This window comes from Aristolochia californica, unplaced genomic scaffold, assembly GCF_029961685.1.
Source record: "Aristolochia californica isolate CCGP_79_NKW_82.1479 unplaced genomic scaffold, dmAriCali1.0.hap1 SCAF_11, whole genome shotgun sequence".
Taxonomy (NCBI): domain Eukaryota; kingdom Viridiplantae; phylum Streptophyta; class Magnoliopsida; order Piperales; family Aristolochiaceae; genus Aristolochia; species Aristolochia californica.
In genome coordinates, this window is record NW_027181782.1 from 30,980,689 (window position 1) to 31,007,613 (window position 26,925).

A 26,925-nucleotide genomic window follows, 5' to 3' on the forward strand; every position below is an offset into this window, starting at 1 on the left:
GGAGGAGTGTTAAGATTTACTTTGAGATTTCTTCCCTTAAGGAGAAATCATGTAAATATTATGTAAATTCGGTGATTATGTAATCCCGTTAATCACTCATAATTCTTCCATGTATATTCTGTAAAACGGCTTTTTAAGCCGATGATGTGAGCAAGAAAATATAATTGAAATTGAAGTATTATTTTCGACTTGTTCGGCATTGTCAACGTCGTCTCCATCCATGTCTCTATCTCCTATGTCAATAGACGATGAAAAGTCACCTCCCGGAAGGCTGAATCCAGATTGTTGTCAGCCCTGCTAAGAAATCACCTTTGAGCACCCTTGCGTCCCTGAAGCATCGTCTGTACTGACGAGAAATCATTGCAGCAAAAGCAGCATAAACAACTATTGCTTAAGAAGGATATTTTGAGGCTGTCACAACCGGCGTCCAATAACTACTGAAAAAGAGATTGGAATCCCATAACGTGGTTTTGCATACACAACTTCTGGAGTTGCAAAACTATTGGGTCTGCTGCTAAAGATGTCTGTAGAGGTTGAAGATGAATTTAGCATCATTTCTATAGGATCGCAATCAGGAGGAGCTTTTCCAAGGCCAATGACATCCTCAACCACTGGAAAAGCATGCAATACCACTCGTGCAAAAACAAGTTGTTGGCTGAACTGAATCGACTATTTTTAGTTGCATTTTGGTACAATTACAACTCTAAAGATAAAGAAACCAACTGAGATTAGTTTAAATTATGGTATATAATTAGATAGTCTATGGAACCGAAATTTGATCAGTTCTGTTTAAACGGTGAAGCTTGAGTGGGTTAAAAACTATAAAATTTTCGGTTTATCAACTTCTTCAGATAATTCAAAGATAAATTTTGGGTCGACAAACTGCAGTTTTGCTAAGAATCATAAGATATAAATTTTGATAAAATTTGATTTAATGACAGAAGTCTGAGGATTTAGAAATCTTTTAGGTGGTGTACACGAGCTCGTCAACATTCAAGACAAACATATCCTTACTTCTCGTTTGTAACATCCGGTAGCTCTTCCTTTGGCCATGGATCCTTACAAGGTACAATTTTCAGGTTTAGTTTGTTTATCTGATAATTTTGTTAATGGGGTTTTGTTTTCGATCATTGATCGACTGGAAGGTGATGCATTGTATGATTTTTTTCTTCAGAACTTTAGGATATTATCCAATTCTTTTAACTTAATAACACAAATAACCAATTTTTTAACTTATTTGCACAAGTACCCAACTTTGACCAGTCAACTGCATATGTGTACAATCAAAGATGATACGTAAGTTTTGACCGATTATGTGGTGTTACATTATCATGCCACATCAGCACTTGAAGAGTTTTACACCACGTCAATTGAGATGTCATAGGCGAGCCACGTTTTCCTCCATGCAAGATGACACACCATCTGACATGTCATTAATTGCCATGTCGCCCTCCATGTGACTTTGCCTTTTGTCTCTCGTTTTATTTTCATGATTGATTTGGGTTAATTTGTATTTTTTTAAATATTATTTTCTGGGTTTAAAAAATCTTACACATTTTATTTCATTATCTTCACTTTAATATAATAAAAAATAAAAAATTGATTATTAATTATTTATAGTTTTTAAATATAACTAATACTTTATTTTACTTAATACCTTAATGTAATTATTTTACTTTAAGATATTATTTAATTTAATACAATATTTAGTAAAAAATAATTTAGTTTTAAAATTCTTATTTGTTCGTACAAATGTTCTACCTTCTTTTTTATAATAAAAAACATAAAATTAGTATATTAATTAATTAAAATTTTTATTCTTACCTATTTGACACCTTTGTTATAGTTTGAAAATAATTTTTAATTTTAAATATATTAAATTTATTTTAGAGTTTAAAAATATAATTTATCGGTACAAGTTTTATTATCTTATATTTAAAAACATTTAAAAAAATCATTTAAATCGTAAATTTAGTTTAAAAAATATTTAAATTTATTTATAAAACAAATATTTAATTTTTTAAAAGTATTTTTTAAATTATTTAAATATTTAATTTAAAAAATCTTAAATATATTTTTTAAAAAAATAAAAAAAATATTCGATGATGTGGCAGGATGACATGGCCTATGAGGTGATGTGGCTTCCCGATGACGTGGTAGGTGACATGGTGTAAGACTCTTTGGGTGTGATGTGGTAACACATAATCGGTCAAAGTTTACGTGTCACCTTTGACTATACGCATGTGTAGTTGACGGTCAAAATTGGGTATTTGTACGAATAAGTTAAAAAATTAGTTATTTGTGTTATTATGTTAAAAAAATTGGGTAATATCCTAAAATTCTTTTTGGCTTATTTATTTATTTTTGCATTCAGCTAAGTGAATGGTTAATTCTTGAAATGGATAAGAGTTGGTTTAACATCTTTATGTGTTTCATCATTCATTTCAATAGAAGAATGTTTGTTCTTTGTTTTTCAACAAGTCTGGGTTGATCGTACCGAATTCATTCATGTGTTCTATGAATTCATTGCAGTCTATTGATATTTCGACTAGAGTAGCCTTGCCGTTTTTTTTTTTTCATTTCTTGCGTTTTTATATTCATGTAGGACTTTTATTTCATTATAGTCTGTGTTCCTGGGCTCTCATGGATTACCTGTCCTAAGAATTCTTGAAACTTTACACAGTACGTCCCTTCAAGCGCTTTCAACTCTCCTTTCTTCACGACAAACTCTGGTGCGCCTGTTTGGAACAACAACTCTTCTCTAACTGTTGGATCTCGAGGTACGGTTACCACTTCTATAAACTTGCATCCTGTGATTTTTCTAGTTTAAAGTTCACCAATGTGAAGGTTTTCTAATGTGAAGGGCCTTAATAGAACAAAAGTTAAAATTTAAAAAAACATTTCATTGCTGCTCAAGCCTCTGGAATTCTTCAAACGGGATTGATTCTTGACCAGAAATATTTAGGCAGTGTTGATTGGCACTTCTGAGTTCTTAAACCTTCTAATTTCTCTCTTTAAAGGAGCTCTTAATTTTTTTGTTGGGCAGGACCGATCCTCCTTGAGGATTACCAACTTGTGGAGAAACTTGCCAACTTTGACAGGGAGCGCATACCAGAGCGTGTTGTTCATGCCAGGGGAGCCAGTGCGAAGGGTTTCTTCGAAGTCACCCATGATATCTCTCAACTCACTTGTGCTGATTTCCTGCGGTCTCCAGGTGTTGAGACCCCAGTGATTGTTCGCTTTTCCACTGTTATTCATGAGCGTGGTAGTCCAGAGACTCTGAGAGACCCTCGTGGTTTTGCTGTAAAATTCTACACCAGAGAGGTATTGACTTCGAAGAGATGTTTTCCATTATTATTTTCCTAATTTCAAGTTAGATGACTTGATAGTTGTTTCTGTTTGATTCCATTCTATAATATATGCCAGGGCTTGAACGATTATCCAGGAATCTGAATGACTGAACCACCGTATCCATCTACCTTTCTTTCTTGGTTCAGGGAAACTTTGATCTTGTTGGGAACAACTTCCCCGTCTTCTTTGTCCGAGATGGAATGAAGTTCCCTGACATGGTCCATGCCCTCAAGCCTAATCCGAAGTCCCACATCCAGGAAAATTGGAGGATCCTAGATTTCTTTTCCCACCATCCCGAGAGCTTGCATATGTTTACCTTCCTCTTTGATGATGTGGGTATCCCACTCGACTACAGGCACATGGATGGATCTGGTGTCAACACCTACACTCTGATCAACAAGGAAGGGAAGGCTCATTATGTGAAATTCCACTGGAGACCAACCTGTGGAGTCAAGTGTTTGTTGGAGGATGAGGCTGTGGTTGTTGGAGGAACCAATCACAGCCATGCGACTAAGGATCTTTATGACTCAATCGCTGCTGGAAACTATCCTGAGTGGAAGCTTTTCATTCAAACCATTGATCCAGATCACGAGGACCAGTTTGATTTTGATCCACTGGATGTTACAAAAACCTGGCCTGAGGACATCCTTCCTCTTCAACCAGTTGGTCGATTGGTCCTAAACAAGAACATTGATAACTTCTTTGCAGAGAACGAGCAGTTGGCATTCTGTCCTGCCATCGTTGTCCTGGTATGTATTACTCAGATGATAAACTGCTCCAGACTAGGATTTTCTCCTATGCAGATACCCAAAGGCACCGGCTTGGGCCAAATTATTTGATGCTCCCAGCAAATGCACCAAAATGTGCTCACCACAACAACCACCATGATGGTTTCATGAACTTCATGCATAGGGATGAGGAGGTAAATTGTCCTTTATAGTTTGTGGTGTTACTGGCGTACACTTGTGTGAATCCTTTTTTGCAGAATACTTGATTCCATGCTGTAGATTCATTTACAGTTTTGCTTCTTTCTGTTTCAGGTGAACTATTTCCCATCAAGATATGATCCTGCTCGACATGCTGAGAGATACCCTATTCCATCCAGAATTTGCACAGGAAGTCGGGAAAGGGTGAGCATATGCAAAGTTTTTGTTCATTATACAGAATGTAGCCATTACACCTGTTATTTTAGGTCCAAAACATCCATTTATGACCATTTCTAGTTTCAGAAACTTCATAATAGGAAGTTCATGCTGAATTTCCTGTTTTTCTATTTCATGAGTTTGATAAAACTTCTGCTGATATCTGGTAGTTTCTAATGCAAAACTAACTTCACGTCTTGATGAATATAGTGTGTGATTGAGAAGGAAAACAATTTCAAGCAGCCTGGAGAGAGGTACCGTTCCTGGGCCCCGGACAGGTAAATAAATGGTTGCTTGACAAATTGAAGTCTCCTGTTTCCATGGCTTGGATGAAACAGAAAATGGTTGGAGATTGTAGGCTATTGAAAATTTCATGTTGTTTTCCTCCTTTTCCAATTTCAGGCAAGAGAGGTTTATCCGCAGGTGGGTTGAGGCCATGTCTGACCCAAGGGTTACTCATGAAATCCGCAGCATCTGGATCTCATACTGGTCTCAAGTGAGTTTTCTCTCTTGCACTCGTGTTTGTGTTTTCAGGGTTTGATTACAAATCTGCCCGTTTCTTTTTTACTCTGTTGCAGAGTGACAAGTCTCTCGGTGAGAAGCTTGCATCTCGCCTTAACGTACAACCTCAGATTTGAAGCGAATCTCATCCGGAGGCCTTTTGAGTTGCAGAAACGACAATCATGAGTTATATTACATAAATCCCCTTACGTTCATATCCTGATTAGTATTGCATGGAGACATGAACTTGTGTGCTGTGATGAGCTATATAATTTCATGTAATGAACTGCAGCTTTAATACCAAATATTCTCTTATTGATAGTATGTGTGGGGCTTACCATTGTTTCAACTGCTCTCTCTTTTCTACCGGCGATTGCTGCAGTTTCATATTTTTGCAGACTCTGCTTGAGATCAAAACTGTCATTAGTGGAGAAGCTTCAGCATCCAGTTTATGCTTAATAACCTAACTATAGTTGGGTGTCTGTGGACTCTTTAGAGTGCCGAAGCTTTAACTTGAGCGAGTTTGTGGCGATTCCGTGCAAGTATATAATTGGTTTTGTGATACTCTTTGTTTATAACGTCGAGTGAGGAAAGTGACTTTTGAAAGAAAATAAAAGCGAGGAATATGATAAAATATGAATGATAATGGGCTGGAGTGATAAAAGTCAGTCAAGTGGGGGAAGATATTCTCAATCCTCCAGTCCTCAGGACGATTTTATCATCTCTTGGTTGAACCTCACGTCAACAACCACATTAGTCTGATTTTCGGTGAGATTTTTTGTTCAAACTACTCTGGGTTAAAGGAGATTGAAATAAGCTTAGATTTTTAAACCCCTGATAGATTTTTAAACCACCCCCCATCTTTGTAGTTTGTACAGAGTAGATTGATCTCACATACAGGTTAGTTACGTATTATACTTGTTTCTTTACAATTGGAGTTCACAGATGTACAATTGGAATTCTTCTCGATCACTATAACCTTCTTCTTTAACCAGTGCGCATGCTGCTGGATTGCCCAACGCAATGACGTACCGGTATTTCCCAATTCCCATGGTACTTCTTCTCTTTTTGCTTTTCTGTCTCTCAGTGGGAACCTCGTCTCCCTTTGTCCTTTCCCTATTCAAATATCATAATAAAAAATCATGCATCTTCCCTCTTGGCACTGTAGGTGCTCGAACACATTACGGAAACCATCTTCCCTTATCCACAAATGTCTTCCATTTTTCTGGGTAAATAAATAAATGGGTCAAATTTGAATAATAATTGAGAAAAGCTGTAACGCGTAACCGGACTCCTTGAGCCGGAGATCCTGTCTGCGTTTAAGATTTTATGCTTATGCGGTCGTCAGGGCTGTTATGCGTTGGCCACTCTTCTTTCCCCTCGACTCGGAATTCTTCCTTCCTCAGATCCCCATTTATCGATCCCACTATAAGTCCCAACAGAAACCGCGCTACAACGCTTCTTCAACCGCTCCTCTCTCGCCCTGCTCGCCTCTCCTGCTCTCTACGCCATTTTGACACCTCTCTCACTCCTACCCTTCCTCCTCGTATGCCAAGTTGATTTGGTTTGGTGTTTTGTTGTTGTTTGCTTCAATTATAGTTACGGATGTGAGAGACACATGGAATAATGAAATGGGTCCTCTTTGATTTTTTGTTCTTTGTTTTTATAGTGAAGTTTACGTTAATAGGTTGAAAGGTTTTATTTTTTTATTTTTTAGTAAATCAGACAGTGGCTGCAATGGACAACGTTGATTCTAGGCAGAGGCTTTGCGAGCGGATGAGACTGTGGGAGATGCCGGATCAGTATGTCATTGAGCCGACAGATGGCATATCTCATTCATTTTTGACGATCAGTCATGTGGATGGATCTATCAAGCAGACCGGTAAGAAATTTTGAAACTGGAAATATTTTTAGTTCTGCTTCATCTTTTCTTCTCTTCCATCTTTTGCTTGTTGGTGTAAAATTTGTGTTTTAGAGGCTGTTTGTTTTGTGGCATATAGGAGAGCTTCCTCAAAGCAGCTCTCTTCGAGCTCCAAAAATTAGGACAGTATATGGCCTCATGGGGGTTCTGAAGCTTATTGCAGGCAAGCATGTTACTTATTTCATGTTAATTTTATTGTGCTCAATTCAATTTCATAAAATAATGTTATCCTGTTCAACTGACATTACACTTGTGATGTTTGCATAAATTTCATGTTCTCTGCTGCCCTCGCAAATTTTCTTTACGTGTAGTTTTAGTAGATTTTAAATATGATAGCCTAATGCTGTCATTTCTCTACTATCCATTAGGAAGAAAGTAAAACTGATAAGTGCATTGGTTTGTTACACATACTATGCGCCTACACATCAATAACTTTTCTTTTTTATTTTCTCTTTTTTCATTGCAGGATCATATGTAGTTGTAATAACTGACCGAGAATGTGTCGGGACTTACATGGGGTATCCGATCTATAAAGTTACTTCTTTGCAGATATTACCATGCAACCAATCTCTGAATAGTTCTACCTCAGAACAGGTAAAAGGTGGCTATTAGTTGCTCTTTGTTATCTTGCAAGTTTTGATGATAAAATTCATTTTCTTTGACAGAAAAAGATGGAGACTGAGTTTTCTGAGCTCCTAAATGCTGCTGAGGGAATGTGTGGTCTATACTTCTCTTACAATGTCAATTTGACTCTTAGGTTAATATCCCTATATTTATGTTGTTTTACCTTTTATCTTCATTTAGCTTCATTGGCATTTCCATATTTATCCTTACTTTCCAATATAACTCATTTTTCATTTAGGCTTTTTTTGTAATGTAGTGCACAGCGGTTGTATGATTTGGGCAACGAATCAAAGATCCTTCCTCTTTGGAGACAGGTAAAAGTTTTTAGAGCATCAACTAAAAGAGGTGCTTCTACATTCACTAGGAGAATTGTTATATTTGCAACGTTAAGGCTTTAGTGGGAAGAGAATATGAGATTCTTTAGGTTGGATCACAAAAGAAATGTTGAACTGATTTGGTTCAGTCAGTAATCACTATATAATTTTGACATACTGATGTTCTGCAGGCAGAGCCTAGATTTATCTGGAACAATTACATGTTAGAAGTGCTCATAGACCACCAGGTGATATATCTTTTTGCTTATCTACTAAAAAATAGATGTTCAATATTTTTGTTAATGCTGTTATACAGCTGTAAACGTACCCCATCTGATACTTGTTTACCGTTATCTTATGTATGCAGCTTGATCCATACTTGCTTCCTGTGATCCAAGGCAATATCCTCATAGTTTGAAATATTGACATTTTTCTTTGACATGAATAGTATCTGTAACTTGTTCTATGAATCAAGATGGGTTGTACCAATTCTGCCAGTTCATGGAAGGTTATTGTCTTCATTTTTCTGTTAGTTTGCCACCTTAACTGCTGATCACGTTTCCAGCATTTCCAGTCTGCAATGGGGAAAGAAATAATTGATGTAACTCTTATTGCTCGGAGATGCACAAGGAGAACAGGTAACTGAAAGGTTCAATTGATTGTTTTCTTAGTTTGAATTTTTATCTTTTTATGGTTTCCAAGTAATCCTTCCAGACATGTTCTCAGTTTATATGTCATTAGTTCTCCCTGTCATTTTGTTTAACATCTGTTGATTCATTATGTTGACTTTTGCACTTAAATTATGACTCTAGAAGAATTTCACGTGGCAGACTGAGTCATATAAGAATTTTCGATGCTAGACGTATTTGGAATGTCAATGAACTGTATGTACATTAGCTAAAAAGCTGTGATGTTAGCTTTCTGATCAACTGATTCAATTGTTAATCTGCATATTTTGGAAGGAACTCGAATGTGGAGAAGAGGGGCTGACCCTGATGGCTATGTTGCAAACTTTGTGGAGACTGAACAGATTGTACAAGCAAAAGGATTCTCGTCATCATTTGTGCAGGTAAAGTCTAGGAGGTCATTTATAGATCTCCTTTGGCTTGTAGATCTTTTAGGAAACAGTGTTATTACCCTATTACTGGTAGTTCATTTGGCTAAATGGGTAATTATTGGGTAAGGTTAGAAATACCATCTGAAACTCTATAGGAGAAGCTATTATAACCTATATGGTTATGTGCTCCAGTTCATTTATTGTCATTTGCAGTTCAATATAATTTGATATTTGATAATTTTTTGCATGGCTCCTTTAATTCTTTGATCTTGTTCTACTGCCACTTTGTTGTTGCTCATGATTGTGGCACTCACCTTGGGATACTATCTAATTTTATTATTAGAACATTGGTTTCAAGTTTCTGTGACATTTAGACTGTTTGATCATGAATTCTTCTCATTTTTCTGAAAGTGAACTCTTCTCGTTAAACACTTTTTTAAATAAGAAAATATTTTTTGTGCAAGAGAGTAAATGCTCAAGTTTTGACAGCTGGAGATGAAAAAATTTGGTGGAGGATGGAGAGAATTAAGTATATTGAGGCTCATAGACTATTGAATACTGTGACTTTGTCTTTGGTGTAGTATAGAGACAGACAACTATCTTGGTGTTAACTTTCTCTAATGATCAAATATGACTGAACGAATAAGATTGCTGTTTGATTCTGTAAATGAAGAAACAAGACAGGAAAGAGGAGAAATGGAGAGAGAGAGAGAGCTAATCAACTTGATAATCTTGATATTTTAGTTGCCATTCAATTTCCTGTTATAGACACTAATAAAATTGATGTGCTAATAAGTTGCTAATGCGACTAATATAGAGTCTTGAAGCTAATTTACTTTAACTTTTGTAATAAAAAATTGGTTTTAACTCTTTAAAATGAGTTCAATTTGTAAACCGACTTAAAAATAGGACAATAGAAAAACTGTCAAAGAACCGGAAACATGCTTATAATCTGACTTTTGACTCCTACTTGGTGAGAAAGAAAGCTCCAAATTTCCCAAAGATAATGCTAAGAGATTCTTTGCTGAACATTGTAAGGGGGTAGCCTTGATTATTTACTAGTATATTATTCAAATCTATGTCCATTATTTATCTGATAACAGTGAAAAAGTGCGTTTAGTTAAGAAGGCTTCCAAAGGAGGGAGGGAGCGAGGGAACCAAGAAATGTTTAGATTTTTACACAGGTCATCTATTTCATCAAAGTAACTAGGAGGGTGCTTGCCACCATTAGCCCAACTAATAACGATGGTTGAGTCCCCTTTGACAACAAGCCATGTAAAGTTGGAGGCCTTGGAGGATGTCTCTCAACTTTGCCACAGTTGCCTCACACTGGCTGAAGGGTGCAGGGCAACGCTTACCTTTGATGTAGTATATGGCTCAATTGTGGAGGAAAAAGTTAAATGAAGATGTTCTTCCAAAACAATTGAAAATTGTACAACAGAAGGAAGAAGAAAAGAAAAAAATGAAGATTGAAAGATAACTTGCTTTATTGAAAAATTGTTTTGGGAAGTACTCACTTTTAGTACTTTCTATCTAGGGAAAGTTAGCAAATGTCCACTTTTAGTAGTTTTCTAATTTTTTTAACAGTTTGATGCGGCACAATGATGCTTTTCCTAAATTTGAGAGTGAGAAGAAGAAGAACAGAGGGAGACGAAGACAAGCGAGAGCGAGGGACGAGAGCAAGTCGAGGGGAAATTTCAAAAATCATTCATTAACCTTTTAAAAATATTACAATCCTTAAATAATGACTTCAAAACCCTAATTGATAATTCAAATGACAAAACTGCTCCAAATCAAATTAAATAATTAATTCCTAAAAACAATTGAAAATATGAATGATAAAATTACAAAGTGACTGATAATCAATCCTAAGTGAATCACTACCCAACCACAATGTGGTGGGTTCAGTCGTGGCCCGATGCTTCCTGGTATACACTCGTGTAATCAATTGCACACAAGAGGTGTCCCCCCACCAACTCTCCCACGTTGGGGGTAACTTGACCTTGTTGAGTGGGACTCCTGATGACTCTAATAATACTCCAATAAATCAGGATGCAATTTCTGTAGTGTGTCTCTCGAAATTCATCTGCAGTTGGAATCCGGACACCCTGCCCATCGTACTAGGAAACGTTGAACCGTACCACTCCTAGTGGGGCTATAGGTAATGGAACATAATCAAAAGGGACATCAAATGAGGAAGGAGGGGGTGTATCGAGCAATCGGTTGGAGTCAGAAAGTGGAGTACAAAAAGGTTCATTAGGAATGGAGGGGTGGTCCCTATATGCCATCAAGTTTTCAATGTTAAAAGTGGAGCTAATGCCTGGATCAGGCGATAAATCTAAAACATAAGCATTAGGGCCTACCCTTTTCAGCACCTTAAAAGGTTCTGCATTACGAGCTAGCAACTTTTGAGCGGATCCTATAGGGAACCGCTCTAGTCTAATCCAAACCTTGACATAGTGACCCACATGAAATTGTTTATAACGTTTATGCACATCAACCTGAAGTTTGTATTGGGCATTACTTGCTTGGATGTGTGTAGTAACTTCAACATGTAGGTCTTGAACCCTACGTGCAAATGATGTGGTGAACTCTGAAACCTTAGCATGAGCAAAGACATGGATATGAGATCTAAAGGTTTCCTAAGCTAGTATCCATGGATGACTTGAAACGGGCTCATGCCTATTGTCCTATGGACAAAATTATTGTGGGCAAATTGGGTTGTTGGGAGACTTAAGTCCCAAGTGCGGTGGTGATCTCCTCCGAGGCATCTAAGGTTTCCTTGGCTCCAGTTAACAACTTTAGGTTGGCAATCAGTTTGATGATGTTAGGCAGAAGAGAACTTTAATCTTTTTTTTTTTTTTTTTGAGGAAAATGTGTAAATTTTTATTCAAGGAAAGAAGAATACAACCTAGCAAGATGGGCCGTCCTCCACAACATAGTGTTGGAGGGAAGAACCCCGTTTTGCTTGAAAGACCGCCAAGTGATTGGCAGATCTAGGGGCATGGGTCCATGTACAATTATGATTGGAAGTTATATTACAAATTTCAAAATAAATATCCCAGCCCCGTCAGGGGGGCAAATTTTCTTGGTGCACCAATCGATGGTGACCTCGGAATTTCCTTCGATGATGAAGGGCCCAATGAGACGGTACTGGAAGACCAAGAGGCCTTGAAGTAGCCCAGTGAGTTTTGAGGTAGTGGAGTCGAAGATACCAAGAGGGCACGCGAAGGAGTATAGGTGGCAACTTCCATCATGAATAACCCTGCCTAACCTCACATGACTAGGGCAGCCAAAGGCACTTCAATCAAAGTTCATCTTGAAGTCATGATGGGGGGCGGGAAGGCCCCGCAAGTGCGTTGATCAGATGCCAGTTCCCTCTAAAATCAGCACGGAGAGAACTTTAATTTGGTACCCATTAAATGCCAAAGATTTTTCTAAAAATAGCTCATAAAACGAACATCCTTATTGGAAACAATGGTCTGAGGAAGACCATATAGCTTGACGATCTCGTCGAAGAAAAGTCTAATTGACTTTGGAGACATCAAGAGTGTTAGAATAGGGGATAAAATGAGCAATCTTGGAAAAACGGTCCATCACGACGAAGATGGAGTCGTGTTTTCAAAACGTGTGGGGAAGGCCTATGACAAAATCTATGCTGAGGTTTTTGCCAAAGGCATGCAGGGATTGGTAGGGGGTATACAACCCTGTGTTTTGTTTGCTGTGTTCGGCCAACTAGCACATCCTACACTGTCCCACCAATTTTGTAACATCCCTTTTTAAGCTAGGCTAGTAAAATTGATACTCTACTTCCATTATGGTCTTGTTGTGCCCAAAATATCCCTCGAGTCCTCCTGCATTAACTTCCCAAATCAAGAAGTATCGCATTGGCGTACATGGAACACGACTTGTTGGACCGAAATAAATAATTATTCTAGATGTGGAAGTCATTGATGGTATTACGCGGTCCTTCCTGCAATTCAGTACAAATGCTACCAAAGTCAGAACATGAGGCACATTCATCTATGAGGTTCTCAAAGCTTGTAACCTGAACACTCATAGTGGACAACAAGACCTTATTCTCACCGCTTGATTTATGCTTTAAGATAAATGAGTACTCCTACTGGTACTCGACAAATCGACCATGCCTATGGTTAAGTTTCTTTTGGGAGTTGAGATAGTGAAGGGCCTTGTGATCGGAGTACCGGACAAATTCTTGTGGAAGTAGATAGTGACGCCAATATCGCAAAGCTTGTACGATCTTTATCATAGGTTGAGTACTTTTGTTTGACAGCATTAAGTTTTTCATTGAAATATGCTAGTGGATGTTGCTTCTGACTAAGTATTCCACCTATACCTATACTCGACGTGTCACTTTCTACTTCAAACACTTTAGATAAGTCAGCAAATCTTATAATAGGTGCCTTTGTAATACGTTTTTTGATTTCTTAGAAAGCTTGAGAGGCAGTTTAAGACCATGAGAACTCTTCTTCTTCATGTAATCCATGATAGGAGACATGATAGTACTGAATCCTCTAATAAATCGTCAGTAGAAGATGGCAAGACCACGGAAATTGAGAACCTCATGGGGAGTAGATGGTTCTAGCCACTCAACAATTGCTTTCACTTTCTTGGGATCGAAAGTAATACCAGTAGAAGTTAACACAAAACCCAAGAAAACCACTTGATCAGTTAGGAAGGAGCATTTTTGGATATCAACATAAGTTTTCTCCTTTTGGAGTGTGTGGCAAACTTGGCGAAGATGGTGGAGGTGTTGGTCTTGGTCTAACTGTAAATGAGGATATCATCAAAATAGACCACCTAGAACTTGCCAAAGAATGGTCGGAACACCTGTGTCATCATTCGCATAAAAGTACTAAGTACATTTGAAAGTCCAAATGGCATGACCATCCACTCATAAAAGCCATCTTTTGTCTTAAAGGCTGTCATTCATTCATCTCCCAGGCAGATCCGAATTTGATTGTAACCACTTTTGAGGTCTATCTTTGAAAATATACTGTCACCCATAAGCATATCTATTATATCACCCAGCCGAGGAGTCGAGAAACAGTATTTCATAGTGATTTTATTGATGACCCTACTATCCACACACATCCGCCACATGCCATCCTTCTTCAATGTAAGTAAGGCCAACACTGCAGAAGGACTTAAGCTCTCCTTGATGGAGGAGCTCTTTCACCTGCCGCTGTAATTCTCAATGCTTAGAGGAATTCATTTGATAATATGGTAGGTTTGGCAATGTGGCTCTTGGCACCAAATCTATAGTATGCTGGATATCACGCATAGGTGGCAATGCATCTGAAGGATCCTAGACTCAACCTCTAGTAGGAGTTTGGTTGAGGAATTCATGGGTGCCTCGTAGGATGCCACGACAAAAATTGCACATCATGTAGTATCTCATGCTCCAAATCCTTGGGACTAATGAAATACAAGGTTTTCTTTTGGGAGGTCAGTTGTTCCTTACCCTATACAACAGGTTTTGGTGGCAGTGGTTTAAGGTGGATAAAATTAGAGCTTCCATAAATAGTGACATCCCGATCATACATCCAGGGTCTGCCCAAAATGATATGACCCACATCCATTATGTGTATGGAGCAGGTATTCTGACTAGCCAACTTAGGAAGCCTCTTTCCCAACTAATAATCTCAGCATCTTTGTACTCACTAATCCATGTGAGACTATTCCTTAACACTTGTAAAGTTTTAGGCCTTGAAGAAGGATTCTAACTTTTGCCTCAAACATGTTGCTCTTTCCAAAGGATTGGAATACTTCAGCTAAATCCGGCCTTCTACTTGCAAATGATACCATTTGACCTTGCTCAAATTTTCTCTTGAGCTCTCATTTGAGTTAGCTAGTGGTGCTTGCTTAAGGGGACATCCCACTTGTGAAGCTCTCCATGGTATGAGAGCAGCAACAACTAGTCATGGAAGGAACGTGTTCAATAGAAAGCGGTGAAAGCCCATTTTCTCCAATGATTTTGCTTGGCTATCTTCAAACTCTTTGTTAGATTTCTGCAGAACGGATGTAATGAATGTCATTTCAATCACTCTAGTTTTGCTGAAAAGAGTCTTTTCATTCATATCAAGCCTTCTGCTCTGACAAATGGGAGCAACACTGATTCTCTAAAACAACTTTTCTAGTCTTGGAACAGGCAAGTTTGAGCTCTCAACAATGAGACCAGCATTCGAAGCTGTACAACAGAAACAGAGACCAAGTATTCTAAAGAACTAATTCAATCGGAAGGAGAATATGAAGATGCACAAATAGAGTACAGAAAACAGGGATGCACAAATAGAGTATACAAAACTTTACTCGTTTAATGAACTTCCAAGCTTGGATGGAAGAGGTGGGTTGTTGTAAGAGCCTTGCTACAGATGCTTGATCTAGCTCCTGATGAGTTCTGAAGCCATTCAGATTTAGCATTCAGATTTACACATCAAGCCGTTCTCCTAACTATAAACATCAATATAAATGAAGATTTATCTGTGTCTATGTCTTGGTCTATCTATTTGCATATTCACAAATTGAATAGCCTCTCTCAGTTTTTAACTATTGTTAAATTGGGTCCAAGGCCCATCCCAAAATGACTAGCCACCTTAGGAAGCTTCTTTCCCAACTAATAAACTCAAAATCTTTGTACTCACTAATCTTTGTGGGACTATTCCTTAGCACTCCCCCTCATGTGTAGACACTCTTTTTGTGGCTCAGACACTCTTTTTGTGGCTCTACAAGTGAATAATTTAGGAGTAGGCAGTTTAGGTGTAGGCCCTCTTTTGTGGCTCTACAAGTGGATAGTTTAGGTGTAGACCCTCTTTTTGTGGCTTCTACAAGTAGATAGTTTAGGTGCAGGCCGACATATGAGTATCTGCTCTAATACCATGTTAAATTGGGTCCAAGGCCCATCCCAAAATGACTAGCCACCTTAGGAAGCCTCTTTCTTAACTAATAAACTCAAGATATTTGTACTCACTAATCCATGTGGGACTATTCCTTAACAACTATCTATGACTTGTCTGTAGTTTTTGCATTTAGAATAATGCTGTAAACCTGATGAGCCATCAACTAGGATGCTTGTGTGCTTACTGTCACTCCAATTCAACCAGTTTCCCAATCAGTTGAACTGGCTTGACATTATAAACGATAAGCTCTGATAAAATTTTAATATAAGTTAGTATATAGTATAAAATGTGATGATGTGTGACAAATACTCTAAAAGGAACATACACACCAATTTCATTGACCTGTCTGGGTTGACGATTCAACAGTAGAATCACATGACAATCCAGGTCATCTGGTTTTAGGAAGATACCCTTTTTGTTATGTAAAAGGGGAATACCTCTGGTTCCAGTTCAGCCCTGTTAGGCTACTGCCCTGTCTGGTTCTTCTAACACTGATTTAAAGTTTTTATAACATGTAGCATAATTTTGCTTATCTTTTGTTTCTTCTACTCTTTTTTCAGTGGAGTCTGTATTTGTTAAGCTTTAACTTGTAAGATTTCCTGGATTTTCTTCTTAAAGTGTAACTTTCCTATTTTTAAAATACTTCTTTTCTCTTTGTAGGTTCGGGGGTCTATTCCGATATTATGGGAGCAGATTGTTGATTTGTCATATAAACCACCTTTTAGAATTGTGAGACCTGAAGAAGCAGTGAGTGTTGAAGTTTATGTTCAACTATATTTATCTATTGAATGATAGATAATTATGTTGTACTATATTTATCTATTGAATGATAGAATAACTGATTTTGTATTGCACTTGTTTTATATTACACTCTTATGATGCATTAAAGGTTTGTTTTTGGTTTGTAAATTGTTGCCTTCTTGATATCATGGCAGTGCTTTTGCTATAGATTTGGAACTGAATTTGTTTTTCTTTCAATTTTTGACAAGCCTCGAGTAGCTGAACGTCACTTTCTTGATCTGCGAAAACGCTATGGATCTGTCTTAGCTGTTGACCTTGTCAATAATGTAAGATGCGCTGTTACGAGATAAGTTTTTCTGATATAATTTGTAATAAATATCAAGCAAAAAGAATGTAATAGATGTTTATTTTATGGACTTCAATTCAAAAAATGGATTCAGTTGCATGTGGATTATTTATTTTTCTATCAATCAGTCAGCCGAAGCTCCTACCAACTATTTATCTTCTCATACTCTTCAGCATGGGAGCGAGGGCCGCTTAAGTGAAAAATTTGCCAGTGCAATGCAGGACCTTTTTACTGAGGATGTAAGGTGAGAACTCTTGGTTCCTTATTTATAAAAATCAGATTTTCCATTTCCATGCTTGCTCAGCTTAATTTTCCGTATTTAGGTATGTACATTTCGACTTCCATCGGATTTGTGGGCATATTCATTTCGATCGCCTTTCCCTCCTTTATGATCAGATTGCAGATTACTTGAACAGAAATGGGTATGTGATCTTACCATAAACATAATGGAAGTTTTTTGTTACAAAATATTGACCACAGATCTTAAAAAAAAAAAAAAAAAAAAAAAAGTAGGTCTGCAATCTTATGTTGCTTTGCTTGCGTTTTTTTGCTGCTCTTCTTATCTTCAAACTTGGATTCTTTAGGTATTTTATGTTGAACTCTACCGGCGAGAAGGTGAAGGAGCAGCATGGAGTTGTGAGAACCAATTGCATTGATTGTTTAGACCGTACAAATGTTACACAGGTGAAATCTTCGGTTCTATTTACTAAGTTTTTCTTTTGCATTTTGAATGATTCCACCTGATGCAAAGTTAGTATTGTTTTTTAATTCATCGAGACATCTTTGGACAATTTATTTCTGTTGGAAACTTAGAGATGTTTTTTGTTTCATTTATCTGTTTGACAGTGCTGATGTGCTCTTTCTATCAATTTGAGCTAATTGCGGAAACCCATTTTCTTTCTTTTGTATGTTGTTGTGGAAGCTGATGAGCTCAGATTCTAAAGTTTAGAATCAATTAAAAATAGACACCGGAAGGCTCTCTCTTCAACACAATTTGACTGCTTAACACCAAGTATTTGCAGTTTGTGTTAATTGTACCGATATACATTTTCAAGATATATTTGAAAAATAAACTTAGATGTTCATGGTGTTAACCTAATATCTTCAGTATATATGTGCCTCCAAAAAACTGTGAAATGTTTTGTTCATATTTTCGATATGTACTGAACATATGATCTTTTCACCTATTAAATGTGGTAATTTGGTCATGGAAATAGCTCAAGAATTTGTGGGGGAGACTTTCAAAAATTCCCAGGATGTCAGCATTGAGTTTATATCTTGTCTCCTGGTAGTTATTGTACAGCTAGTTGTTTATTCCACAATTTTTGGGCTTGATACACCAAGTGACCATATTGGGTGACGTCACATAATTTCAAACGTGAACCAGTATCAAGGTATGTGTAGGTCAGTAGGTGGTCCAACTTTAGGGTTCCAGACAAGAAGGAATAGAAGCACTAATAGATTTTTAAAAAATAATTTTATTTTTTTGGATGTCTTCATGGCTGATCAATGATTATAGCTGGGTATCACCTCAAGAACTTTATTTATAATGGCAAGCCATAGCCAAAGAAACAAAATGGCAAAAGAGAAAAAGGTGAGAGCAGGTGATCTCCTTTAGTACTATGGCTATTGGTCGAGCCTGGGCTGTCATTCTACTGTGATACACTTCTTCTCAATATTTAATAGTTATATCTATTTCTGTAGTAAGCATTGTTTTGATGGTGTATCTGATAGAAAACTCTCAAGCCATGTTTCTGTGGATGGGTTCTTGCTTGTGGATATCTAGGACTGAGACATTTGGGTTCATGGTTGTTTTGCACCTTTGGCATGACTAGCAGTTTCTATTTTCATTGTAGCATCTGTCCTAACAATGGTTTAATTCCTTCTAATAGTTCTGCATTATGACCTACAGAGCATGATTGGAAGGAAGATTTTGGAAAGCCAGCTTCAGCAAGTAGGGATTTTCTCAGAAAATGAAACCATTAGTGTGCACCCAAATATTGATGAAAGCTTCAAGAAGGGTAAGTAGCTTCCTTTTCTTTTCTTTTTTTGTATTTTTTAAAAAGATTTCTCAGGTTACTGAGCTATTTTTAGGACTAGCCTGGCATCATATAACCAAACAAAATTAGTATAGAAACAGTTCAAAAATAATGCAATGGGCTTATCAAAGTGGGATTTGATATATGCATTGTACTGAGTAAACCATGTTGATCTTGTTAAAAAGAACAAGGCCCATTCTTGACATGGTTGTAAATCAAGCTGGACATCATGTTATTGTCATAAAAGATGCCTACTAACTAGTCCACTCACATTCATATTATTAAATCTCTCTCTCACCTTTTACGCCAATAATGGCTGTCATTGATCTAAAAGTACCTGATGTAATACTGTCATTAGTTCCAAAAAAAAAATTCACTATGTGAGTTTTCCCCATCGATTCATGACTCAGACTTGGGATGCCTTGTTTTGGAGGGGATCATAAAAAATACTAGGGACAATTCATACCCTCCGACTCCCACCACAATCTCCAACCCAAATCATCCACTTGTGTTGCAAGTTGACTCGCTGAGTCGTGAATCCATGCTTTTCTCATTGATTTCCTAAAAAAGAATTCTGTTTCTTTTTTTTAAACTAATTTTGGAGTAACTCACATTTGAAACCTATTTTGGCTCAACCCAATCCACTGAATACCTGGAAGAATGAAATTGGATTAAATTTGTCTTTATAAGCTGAGGCCATATTTAACTTATCTGATTTGTAAAACTGGTAAATTATTTTTGGAGACCTGGTCCGCAAGATCAGGTTCACTCTGATTGCCTATAATTAGGGTGTGTTGTGTTTAGTGGGTTAGGATTGAAACGTAAACAAATCTAGTAGACCCAAGTTGCACTGGTGGGAAACTAGTAGTGAAACTCCAAACCCCATGGTCAGTATTGGGTTGACACTGACTTATTGGTTGAATTGATGCAGCTTGGTTAGCGGAACTCAAATTTTAACTTCTTTGGCTAGCCAAGTTCTATAGGTTAACAGATTTCCCCCACCTCACCCGAAAGGAACAATGTGAAAACTTGCGAAAGTGGATTATTGAAGGCTTGGCTGGCAGGGTCTCTCCACATCGGCTCGAGAAGATGCTGGAGCTATGTTGGGACTTCTCCCAATATTACAATGGCCTCCTTTGTTACACAAGAGAGGAGTTTTACAAACAATCTTGGCTATGATCGTTTTCTCCTGGAATGTCCGAGGAATCAACTCGCCCTCCAAGCGAGACACTATCAAGGCAGTTCTTTTTGAATGTAAACCAGATATTGTGATATTCACAGAAACTAAGCTGCAACTTTTTTATGTATCTTTAGCTTGTAGTCTGTGGTTTAACCTTGATCCTGAATGGGCAGTGCTTGATGCAATTGGGCACTCTGGTGGTATCCTCATCATCTAGAACCCAAATTCGGTTGAGGCCATATCTACAGAAATTGGTAGATTTTCTTTATGCATTCGCTTCCTCAACAGATCCCATGGCTCTGTATGGGCCCTGGCTGGCATATATGGGCCTTCGGGCAATGCAGGCCGCTCCTTCTTTTGGGATAAAATTCTCACCAAAGTCCAACAATGGAGCGTTCCTTGGCTATTGGCCGGAGACTTTAATGCCAATCTTCTCTGTTCCGATAAAAGCCCCCCGTCTAAAAGAATCACATCCACCATGAGAGCTCTTTCGGACTTGATCAGTTGTCTAGAGCTTCTTGAAATCCCCTTAGCGGGGAAAAAGTATACTTGGACCAATGGTCAAACTCCTCCTGTCCTCTCCAAATTAGACCGCTTTTTGGTCAATAATGATTGGTTGCTCCTCTTCCCCCATACTACATGCGAAGTCCTTAATAAAATAGGTTCTGACCATTGGCCCATCCTTCTAAACACCCACCCTCCAAAATGGGGTTCCCCCCCGTTCCGATTCGAAAACTCATGGCTCCTGGAGAAGTCTTTTCATCCTTCCTTGCAGAAATGGTGGGAAAATCTTCCTCATCACTCAAATATTGGGTGGGCTCTCCACATTAAACTCAAAGCTCTCAAATCTGTGCTCAAAACTTGGGCTCGTGAACTCAAAGATGCTGTTATGTCCAAAAAAGCCTCTGTCTGTCTCAGAATCTCTGATCTGGATCTCTTGGAAGAGCAAAGGCTTCTTTCCCCTTCTGAAATATCGGACAGAAATAGCCAGAATCATGATCTCTTTGCAATTCTCTCAAGTGAAACCACCCATTGGAAGCAACGGGCCAGATTTCGATGGCTGGTTGAAGGGGATGGAAACTCTAAATGTTTTCCTGCTATTGCCTCTGATTGAAAGAGAACTAACCGTATCTCCACTCTTCTGATAAATGGAGTGGAGTGTACAGATAGTATCTCCATTGCTAACGAGTTTGTTAAGTGTTTTTTCAGGTCTGTACACCGAGGAAAATTTCAACCGGCCTGTCCTGGACCAGATTGACTACCGTAGAATCTCTACCTCTGAGGCAATCGATCTCGAAAGGCCTTTCTCCCTTGAAGAAATCAAAGCTGCAGTTCTTGGCATGCCAAAAGATAGGCCCCTGGGCCCAGATGGTTACAATGAAGACTTCTTCCGGCAATCCTGGGACGTGATCAGAGAGGATGTACATAATTTTGTAAACAACTTTCATCAAGTTGGTCTCACATATAAATCCGTTGGTGCCTCCTTCATTGCCCTTATCCCCAAAAAATCCTCCTCTGTCTCAACCAAAGATTATAGACCCATAATCCTCATCTCAAGCTCTTACAAAATCATTGCCCGTCTCTCAGCCAAGCGCTTCAAATCAGTCCTTCCTAAAATCATCAGTCCTTGCCAAAGCGGTTTTATTGCTGGTAGAAACATCCTAGACTCATCAATGGTCGCCCATGAAATCCTCCATTCTTTTAAAAAATCGAAAAAGCCCAGAGTAGTTATTAAGATTGTTTTTGAAAAAGCCTTTGATAGAGTCAACTGGAAGTTAGTAGACCACATCCTTGACAAAATGGGTTTCTCCACTCGTTGGAAATTTTGGATGAGAAGTTGTATATCAAATGCATCCTACTCTGTTGTAGTTAATGGTAAGCCTTGTGGTTACTTTAAGGGCTCCAAGGGAATCAGACAGGGTGACCCTCTTTCTCCCTTTCTGTTCACTCTCATTGGAGAACATTCGGCTGCCATGGTCCGTCTAGCAAAAATATCTGGCTGGCTTAAACCCATCTCTACTGATCCTGCCTTAGATGTCAGTCTCCTCCAATATGTGGATGATACTATCCTCTTCTGTGATGGTCCCCTTCCCCAAATTCATAACCTGAGCGCCCTTCTGAGTTTGTTTGAACTCTCTTCAGGGCAAAAAATTAGCTGGGAAAAATCTTCTATCTTTGGATACAACATTGACCTTGGGTTACTTAGTTCGATGACAAACTATTTGGGCTGCAACATAAAACAGTCTATTGGATCGTATTTGGGACGGCCTCTGACCCCCCATGCCTACCCTCTAAAGCTTCCTGGCACCCTGTCATTAAACGTCTAGAGGGGAGACTTGCCACCTGGTGTGGGAGATTTTTATCTAAGGCAGGTAAGTTAGTTCTAATCAAATCATGCCTACAGGGAATCCCCACTTATTTTCTATCTATGTTCCCCTATCCTGCATCCATCAGAAACAGAATTGATACTCTTAAAAGGCGCTTCCTTTGGGGAGGCCCAAATGGCGAAAATAAGTATCATTTTGTCAAATGGGAGGAAGTATGTAAACCAAAATTGTTGGGTGGTTTGGGAATTCAGAACATCAAAGACACTAACCCGGCTCTACTACTTAATGGATATGGAAATTTAATATGCACCCGAATTTGATTTGGAGAGGCTTTGTAGCAGAAAAGGCTAATATTCAATATGGTTGGTGTACTGAAGGGGGGAGGCTCTACTCCCTCTCGCCTGTTTGGAAGAAAGTTGTTCGGCTTCTCCCAAATTTCCAAGAAGCTACTAAATGTTATATTGCGTAATGGAAGATCAACCAAATTCTGGATCGACTGGTGGACTGGACAATCTCCTCTTCGCGCCAGTTTTCCAGAAATCTACAGCCTTGCCGGCAACTCGGAAGCTCTCATTTCTGAACTTCAGTCAGATAATGGGGATTGGAATTTAGGCCTCTGAAGACATCTCTCTGACCCAGAAGCTCTCCATGCGTCAGATCTCCTCAATCTCCTCCCAACCAGGAAACCGAATAACTCAGGTGACACTCTCATCTGGTCCCCATGTCCGAAAGGTTCCTTCTCCACATCTTCCGCTTATAAATTTCTCATCCATCCATCCCCAAATCTTCCAAAGCACCCTATTGCCTATGTTTGGGACCTCATTGCCCCTCGTTGAGCCAAATTCTTCATATGGTCTGCTTGTAAAAACAAAATCCTTACATCAGACTTCTTAATTCGTAGGGGTACCTCTATCATAGATCCTCTTTGTCCGTTCTGCAGAATCTCCCCAGAAACTGCAACCCATGTTCTCCTCACTTGTCTGTTCGCCTACCAGGTCTGGTCGTCCCTCCTAAACAAAATTGGTCTCCAATACTGCTCGCCTGGGAACCTCACCGACACCATCCTGTCGCTCATTAGCTCAAACCTCCCAAAGCTAGGAAAAATGCTTATCTCTTGCTGCGTGGGATATACTATTTGGGCTATCTGGAAAAAGAGAAATAAGAGGAAATTCAATCTCAAAACCTCCTCTGTTGAAGCTATGACTGAGCAAATCTCTAATCAAGTTTCGGTTTGGTTATTAAATACAAAAGAACTCAGCAATCTGGGTGGATCAAACTTCAGAAGTAACTGGAAATCTATTGCTGGCCTATCTCTTCCCCCTCGCCCTCCAACTATGGCACTTTGGACCCCTCCTCCCCTTGGATATTTGAAACTCAATTTTGATGGAAGTGCCCTTGGCTACCCAGGCCCAGCTGGGTTTGGTGGTGTCATCCAAGATGAAAAAGGCAATCTCTTCTTCTCCTATGCCGGCCCCCTTGGCATCTCAGATTCTACTTCAGCAGAGCTTTTGGGTCTCCTACATGGGCTCCAAGTCTTCTCTAGCAACCTCTCTGGTCCCCTTTGTATTGAAGGAGACTCTACAGTGGTCATCAACTGGTGTGCCAACCACGGCCACCCCCCATGACGTCACTGGGATATATTCAATGACATATGTAATTTATTTTCCCCTTTAAATTGTAAGTGGAGCCATATTCCCCAATCTGCCAACCACTTGGCAGATACCCAAGCTAAAGCAGGTATTTCTCTCCAACATTTTCTTGTGGAGTCATACCCCCAGCATTAGGTTTGTATTCTTCTCTCTGTTTTTAATATATTCACCTATTCATCAAAAAAAAAGTTCTATAGGTTAACTGCTAACTAGTATCTTTATTTGTGTCATTCTAGTTTGGGCTTATCATGGGGATGATATTAGCATGCAATACGCTGGTACTCCTGCTCTAAAAAGGGACTTGGTCAGGTAGTCTCATTTAATCAATTTACTTCTTTTATCCTTCTTTGTTTCACTTAATGTTATTTCACTTGGTCTCCTATGAAAATGGAAATAGCACCGGGGCAATTTTTTTTGAGATTGCTGTTAGGCTAGTAGATATTAATGAACTTTTCACTATTTGGTATTAATGTTATCATTTTATTAGATTGTTAAGAACTGAGCAGAAGGGTATTTTGGTAATCTTATATTGCTGGAGTTCTTATGTTTTTACATCATCTTTTTCAGCACATTGAATTGTATCTATGGTTTAACTTTCATGTATTTTGAGTATGTACTGTAGGAGATATAAGATGTTAAGTGGATTTTAAGTTTAGAGGGACATTTTTGTAAATTGAACCATTTTTAATTAATAAAAAGATCGGGGGTCAAGCATGACTCCTAGGGAGACTGAAATTAACATCTCTCTCAACTTTTTCTGTCCTCCCTTTTCTCTCTTTTCAATTTCTCTCTTCTTCCTATTCGATTTCAATATTTTTCATAGTATCAGAGCACTAATCCTGATTGGAAGCCTTCAATCTTCATCCTTCTTCCTCTATTAAAAGCCAGCAACCTCTCCAAAAGGGGGAATTTTGAAGGTTTGTGTTCTTCGGTGACAAAAAGTTGATTCTTTCTTCTCTTTTCTGCCATAATCTCCTAGGTTGATGGTCTCTATTGCCTATTGAGCAGTATACATGTTTGATTACTGCCCTAGAAGGGTTTTTTTACTTGGATTTGATCCATCTATCCTACACACAGCTTCAATATTGTGTTTTTCTGACTGCTTCACCTTCTGGAGGATGCTAACATCAGCCCTAACTTTGATGATTTGAGTCTTGATCTGACTTGTTTAGATTGAAATTGGATTTTTGGGTGATTATTGGCTGTGCAAATTGCTATTTGCTCTAACTTTAATCTATTCAAAGTGAGGTCTACCTACCTTGTTAACCAGAATTGTTGATAGAAGAGTTAATTGCTGGATTGTGTCCTTTATGAAGTATTGATGGCAAATTCAAGTGAAATCTACACACCCTCGAGGGACTCAATAAGCACTGAGGGAAAGGATTGTGATTACCACTGAGAAGTTGCATGGGCAAAATTATCTCAGTTGGTCGAAGTCTGTGAGTGTGTATTTGAAAGCTATAAAGAAATTGAAATTTCTGAGAGATGATCCTCCAGTGCCTCCAAATGAAGATTGAGAAGCAGAGGATGGTCAAGTTGTTGAATTTATGGAAAAGAGAAAAACTTCATTGACTTGATGTAATCAGAGTACATAAACCCCTATTTATAATAGAGGAAAATAGTAGAGTCCAATTACAATTAAACTACCCTTGTCCCAATTACACCCAAACTCTAACACTTAAAAATAAGTCCTAGCATAATAACTCAACATAACTAAAACACCTTTAAATTGAAACTCTTCTATGAGACCTACTTCCATAATAATTTTGGCTCTGTAAGACTTCTTATTGTGAGACTCATGTAAGACTCTTCTATATTTGCTCTTCAACACTCCTCCTCAAGCTGGGGTTTATAACTAGAGCTTGCAATGAAAAGGATTCTTGGTCTTCAATTTTCTTTTGCTGAAAAAAATTCTTCGCAAATATAATTCTTCATAGATGCAAAAACTGTCTTTTGTGCTCCCCTTTCTTGAATATTTTGGTCACATAAAAATTACCACAACATATGGAATAAAATACCTCTTTCTTGTACTTCTTCTTCTACTTCTCTCCCTCAAACTGGGAGGTAATGGCAGTGATCTCATCTTGAAACAAATAATATAGATGTAGTAATAATCTCCTCCATCATGGTGTCTGAAGGATAAGTACGAAACTAGACATAGACTCTCAAAAGGTAAAAATGGGTGATAAAACATAAGGCGAAACCAACATCAAAGGATTTCAAACAAAAATAGTGACAATAATCACTAAAGTGGGTAATGCCTGTCATTCACAAGACAATGATAAAAAACCCAAGGGTACCAATAAAGAGTCTCAATGGACTTAAAAACACCCATATATATATAAAAAGGTAAACCAACCGAAGCAACACACAAGAGGTTGGCCCAAAGGGGAATGTGAAAGTCAAAAAGGATGGTAGGAGAAAGGTTACTGACAAAAAGGGGTAAGTGAGATAGTTTTCTTGATATTGTTGATCAATAACAGCAACTCAAAAAGTGTGACGCAAAAAAATCGGATTTTTCAATGCAACAAGATACCAACATGACCTTTGATTCTTCCAATGCGAATATATCCTTAAATATAGATCAGATTGATATGAAATTTTCTCCTTCTGAAACTAGACTTAAATACCTTTCATCCAAGTATAAATTCTCTTCATAAAATATACTTCTTTTGAGATAAATAATCTGATAGATTTCGGTCTTTGTAATCTGGTCGAACTACGTACTCTTTTCTCTTTTTGCCAACATAACTATTGACTCTTCCAAGATCAATATCACCATATAAAAAACTCAGACCGAGAATTGGTTGAAT

At 38.2% G+C, this 26,925-nt stretch overlaps 1 protein-coding gene and 1 pseudogene across 1 annotated transcript in view; both read left to right on the top strand.

The window, feature by feature from the left end:
* The first annotated feature begins 1,051 nt into the window (after positions 1–1,051).
* Positions 1,052–5,131, top strand: LOC137943926 (catalase isozyme 1-like; annotated as a pseudogene).
* Positions 5,132–6,272: 1,141 nt separating this feature from the next.
* LOC137944760 (phosphoinositide phosphatase SAC6-like) overlaps positions 6,273–26,925 on the top strand; it is a 50,925-nt gene continuing 30,272 nt past the window's right edge. The window contains exons 1-17 of the mRNA XM_068790500.1: positions 6,273–6,540; positions 6,712–6,876; positions 6,995–7,078; positions 7,382–7,509; positions 7,581–7,672; positions 7,796–7,853; positions 8,045–8,101; positions 8,221–8,254; positions 8,411–8,491; positions 8,816–8,922; positions 16,491–16,577; positions 16,820–16,897; positions 17,091–17,161; positions 17,241–17,339; positions 17,502–17,601; positions 18,830–18,938; positions 24,349–24,421. Of these exons, the coding sequence (XP_068646601.1) occupies positions 6,324–6,540; positions 6,712–6,876; positions 6,995–7,078; positions 7,382–7,509; positions 7,581–7,672; positions 7,796–7,853; positions 8,045–8,101; positions 8,221–8,254; positions 8,411–8,491; positions 8,816–8,922; positions 16,491–16,577; positions 16,820–16,897; positions 17,091–17,161; positions 17,241–17,339; positions 17,502–17,601; positions 18,830–18,938; positions 24,349–24,421 (1,640 nt within the window). The 5' untranslated portion in view covers positions 6,273–6,323. The remainder of the gene's footprint in view (positions 6,541–6,711; positions 6,877–6,994; positions 7,079–7,381; positions 7,510–7,580; positions 7,673–7,795; positions 7,854–8,044; positions 8,102–8,220; positions 8,255–8,410; positions 8,492–8,815; positions 8,923–16,490; positions 16,578–16,819; positions 16,898–17,090; positions 17,162–17,240; positions 17,340–17,501; positions 17,602–18,829; positions 18,939–24,348; positions 24,422–26,925) is intronic.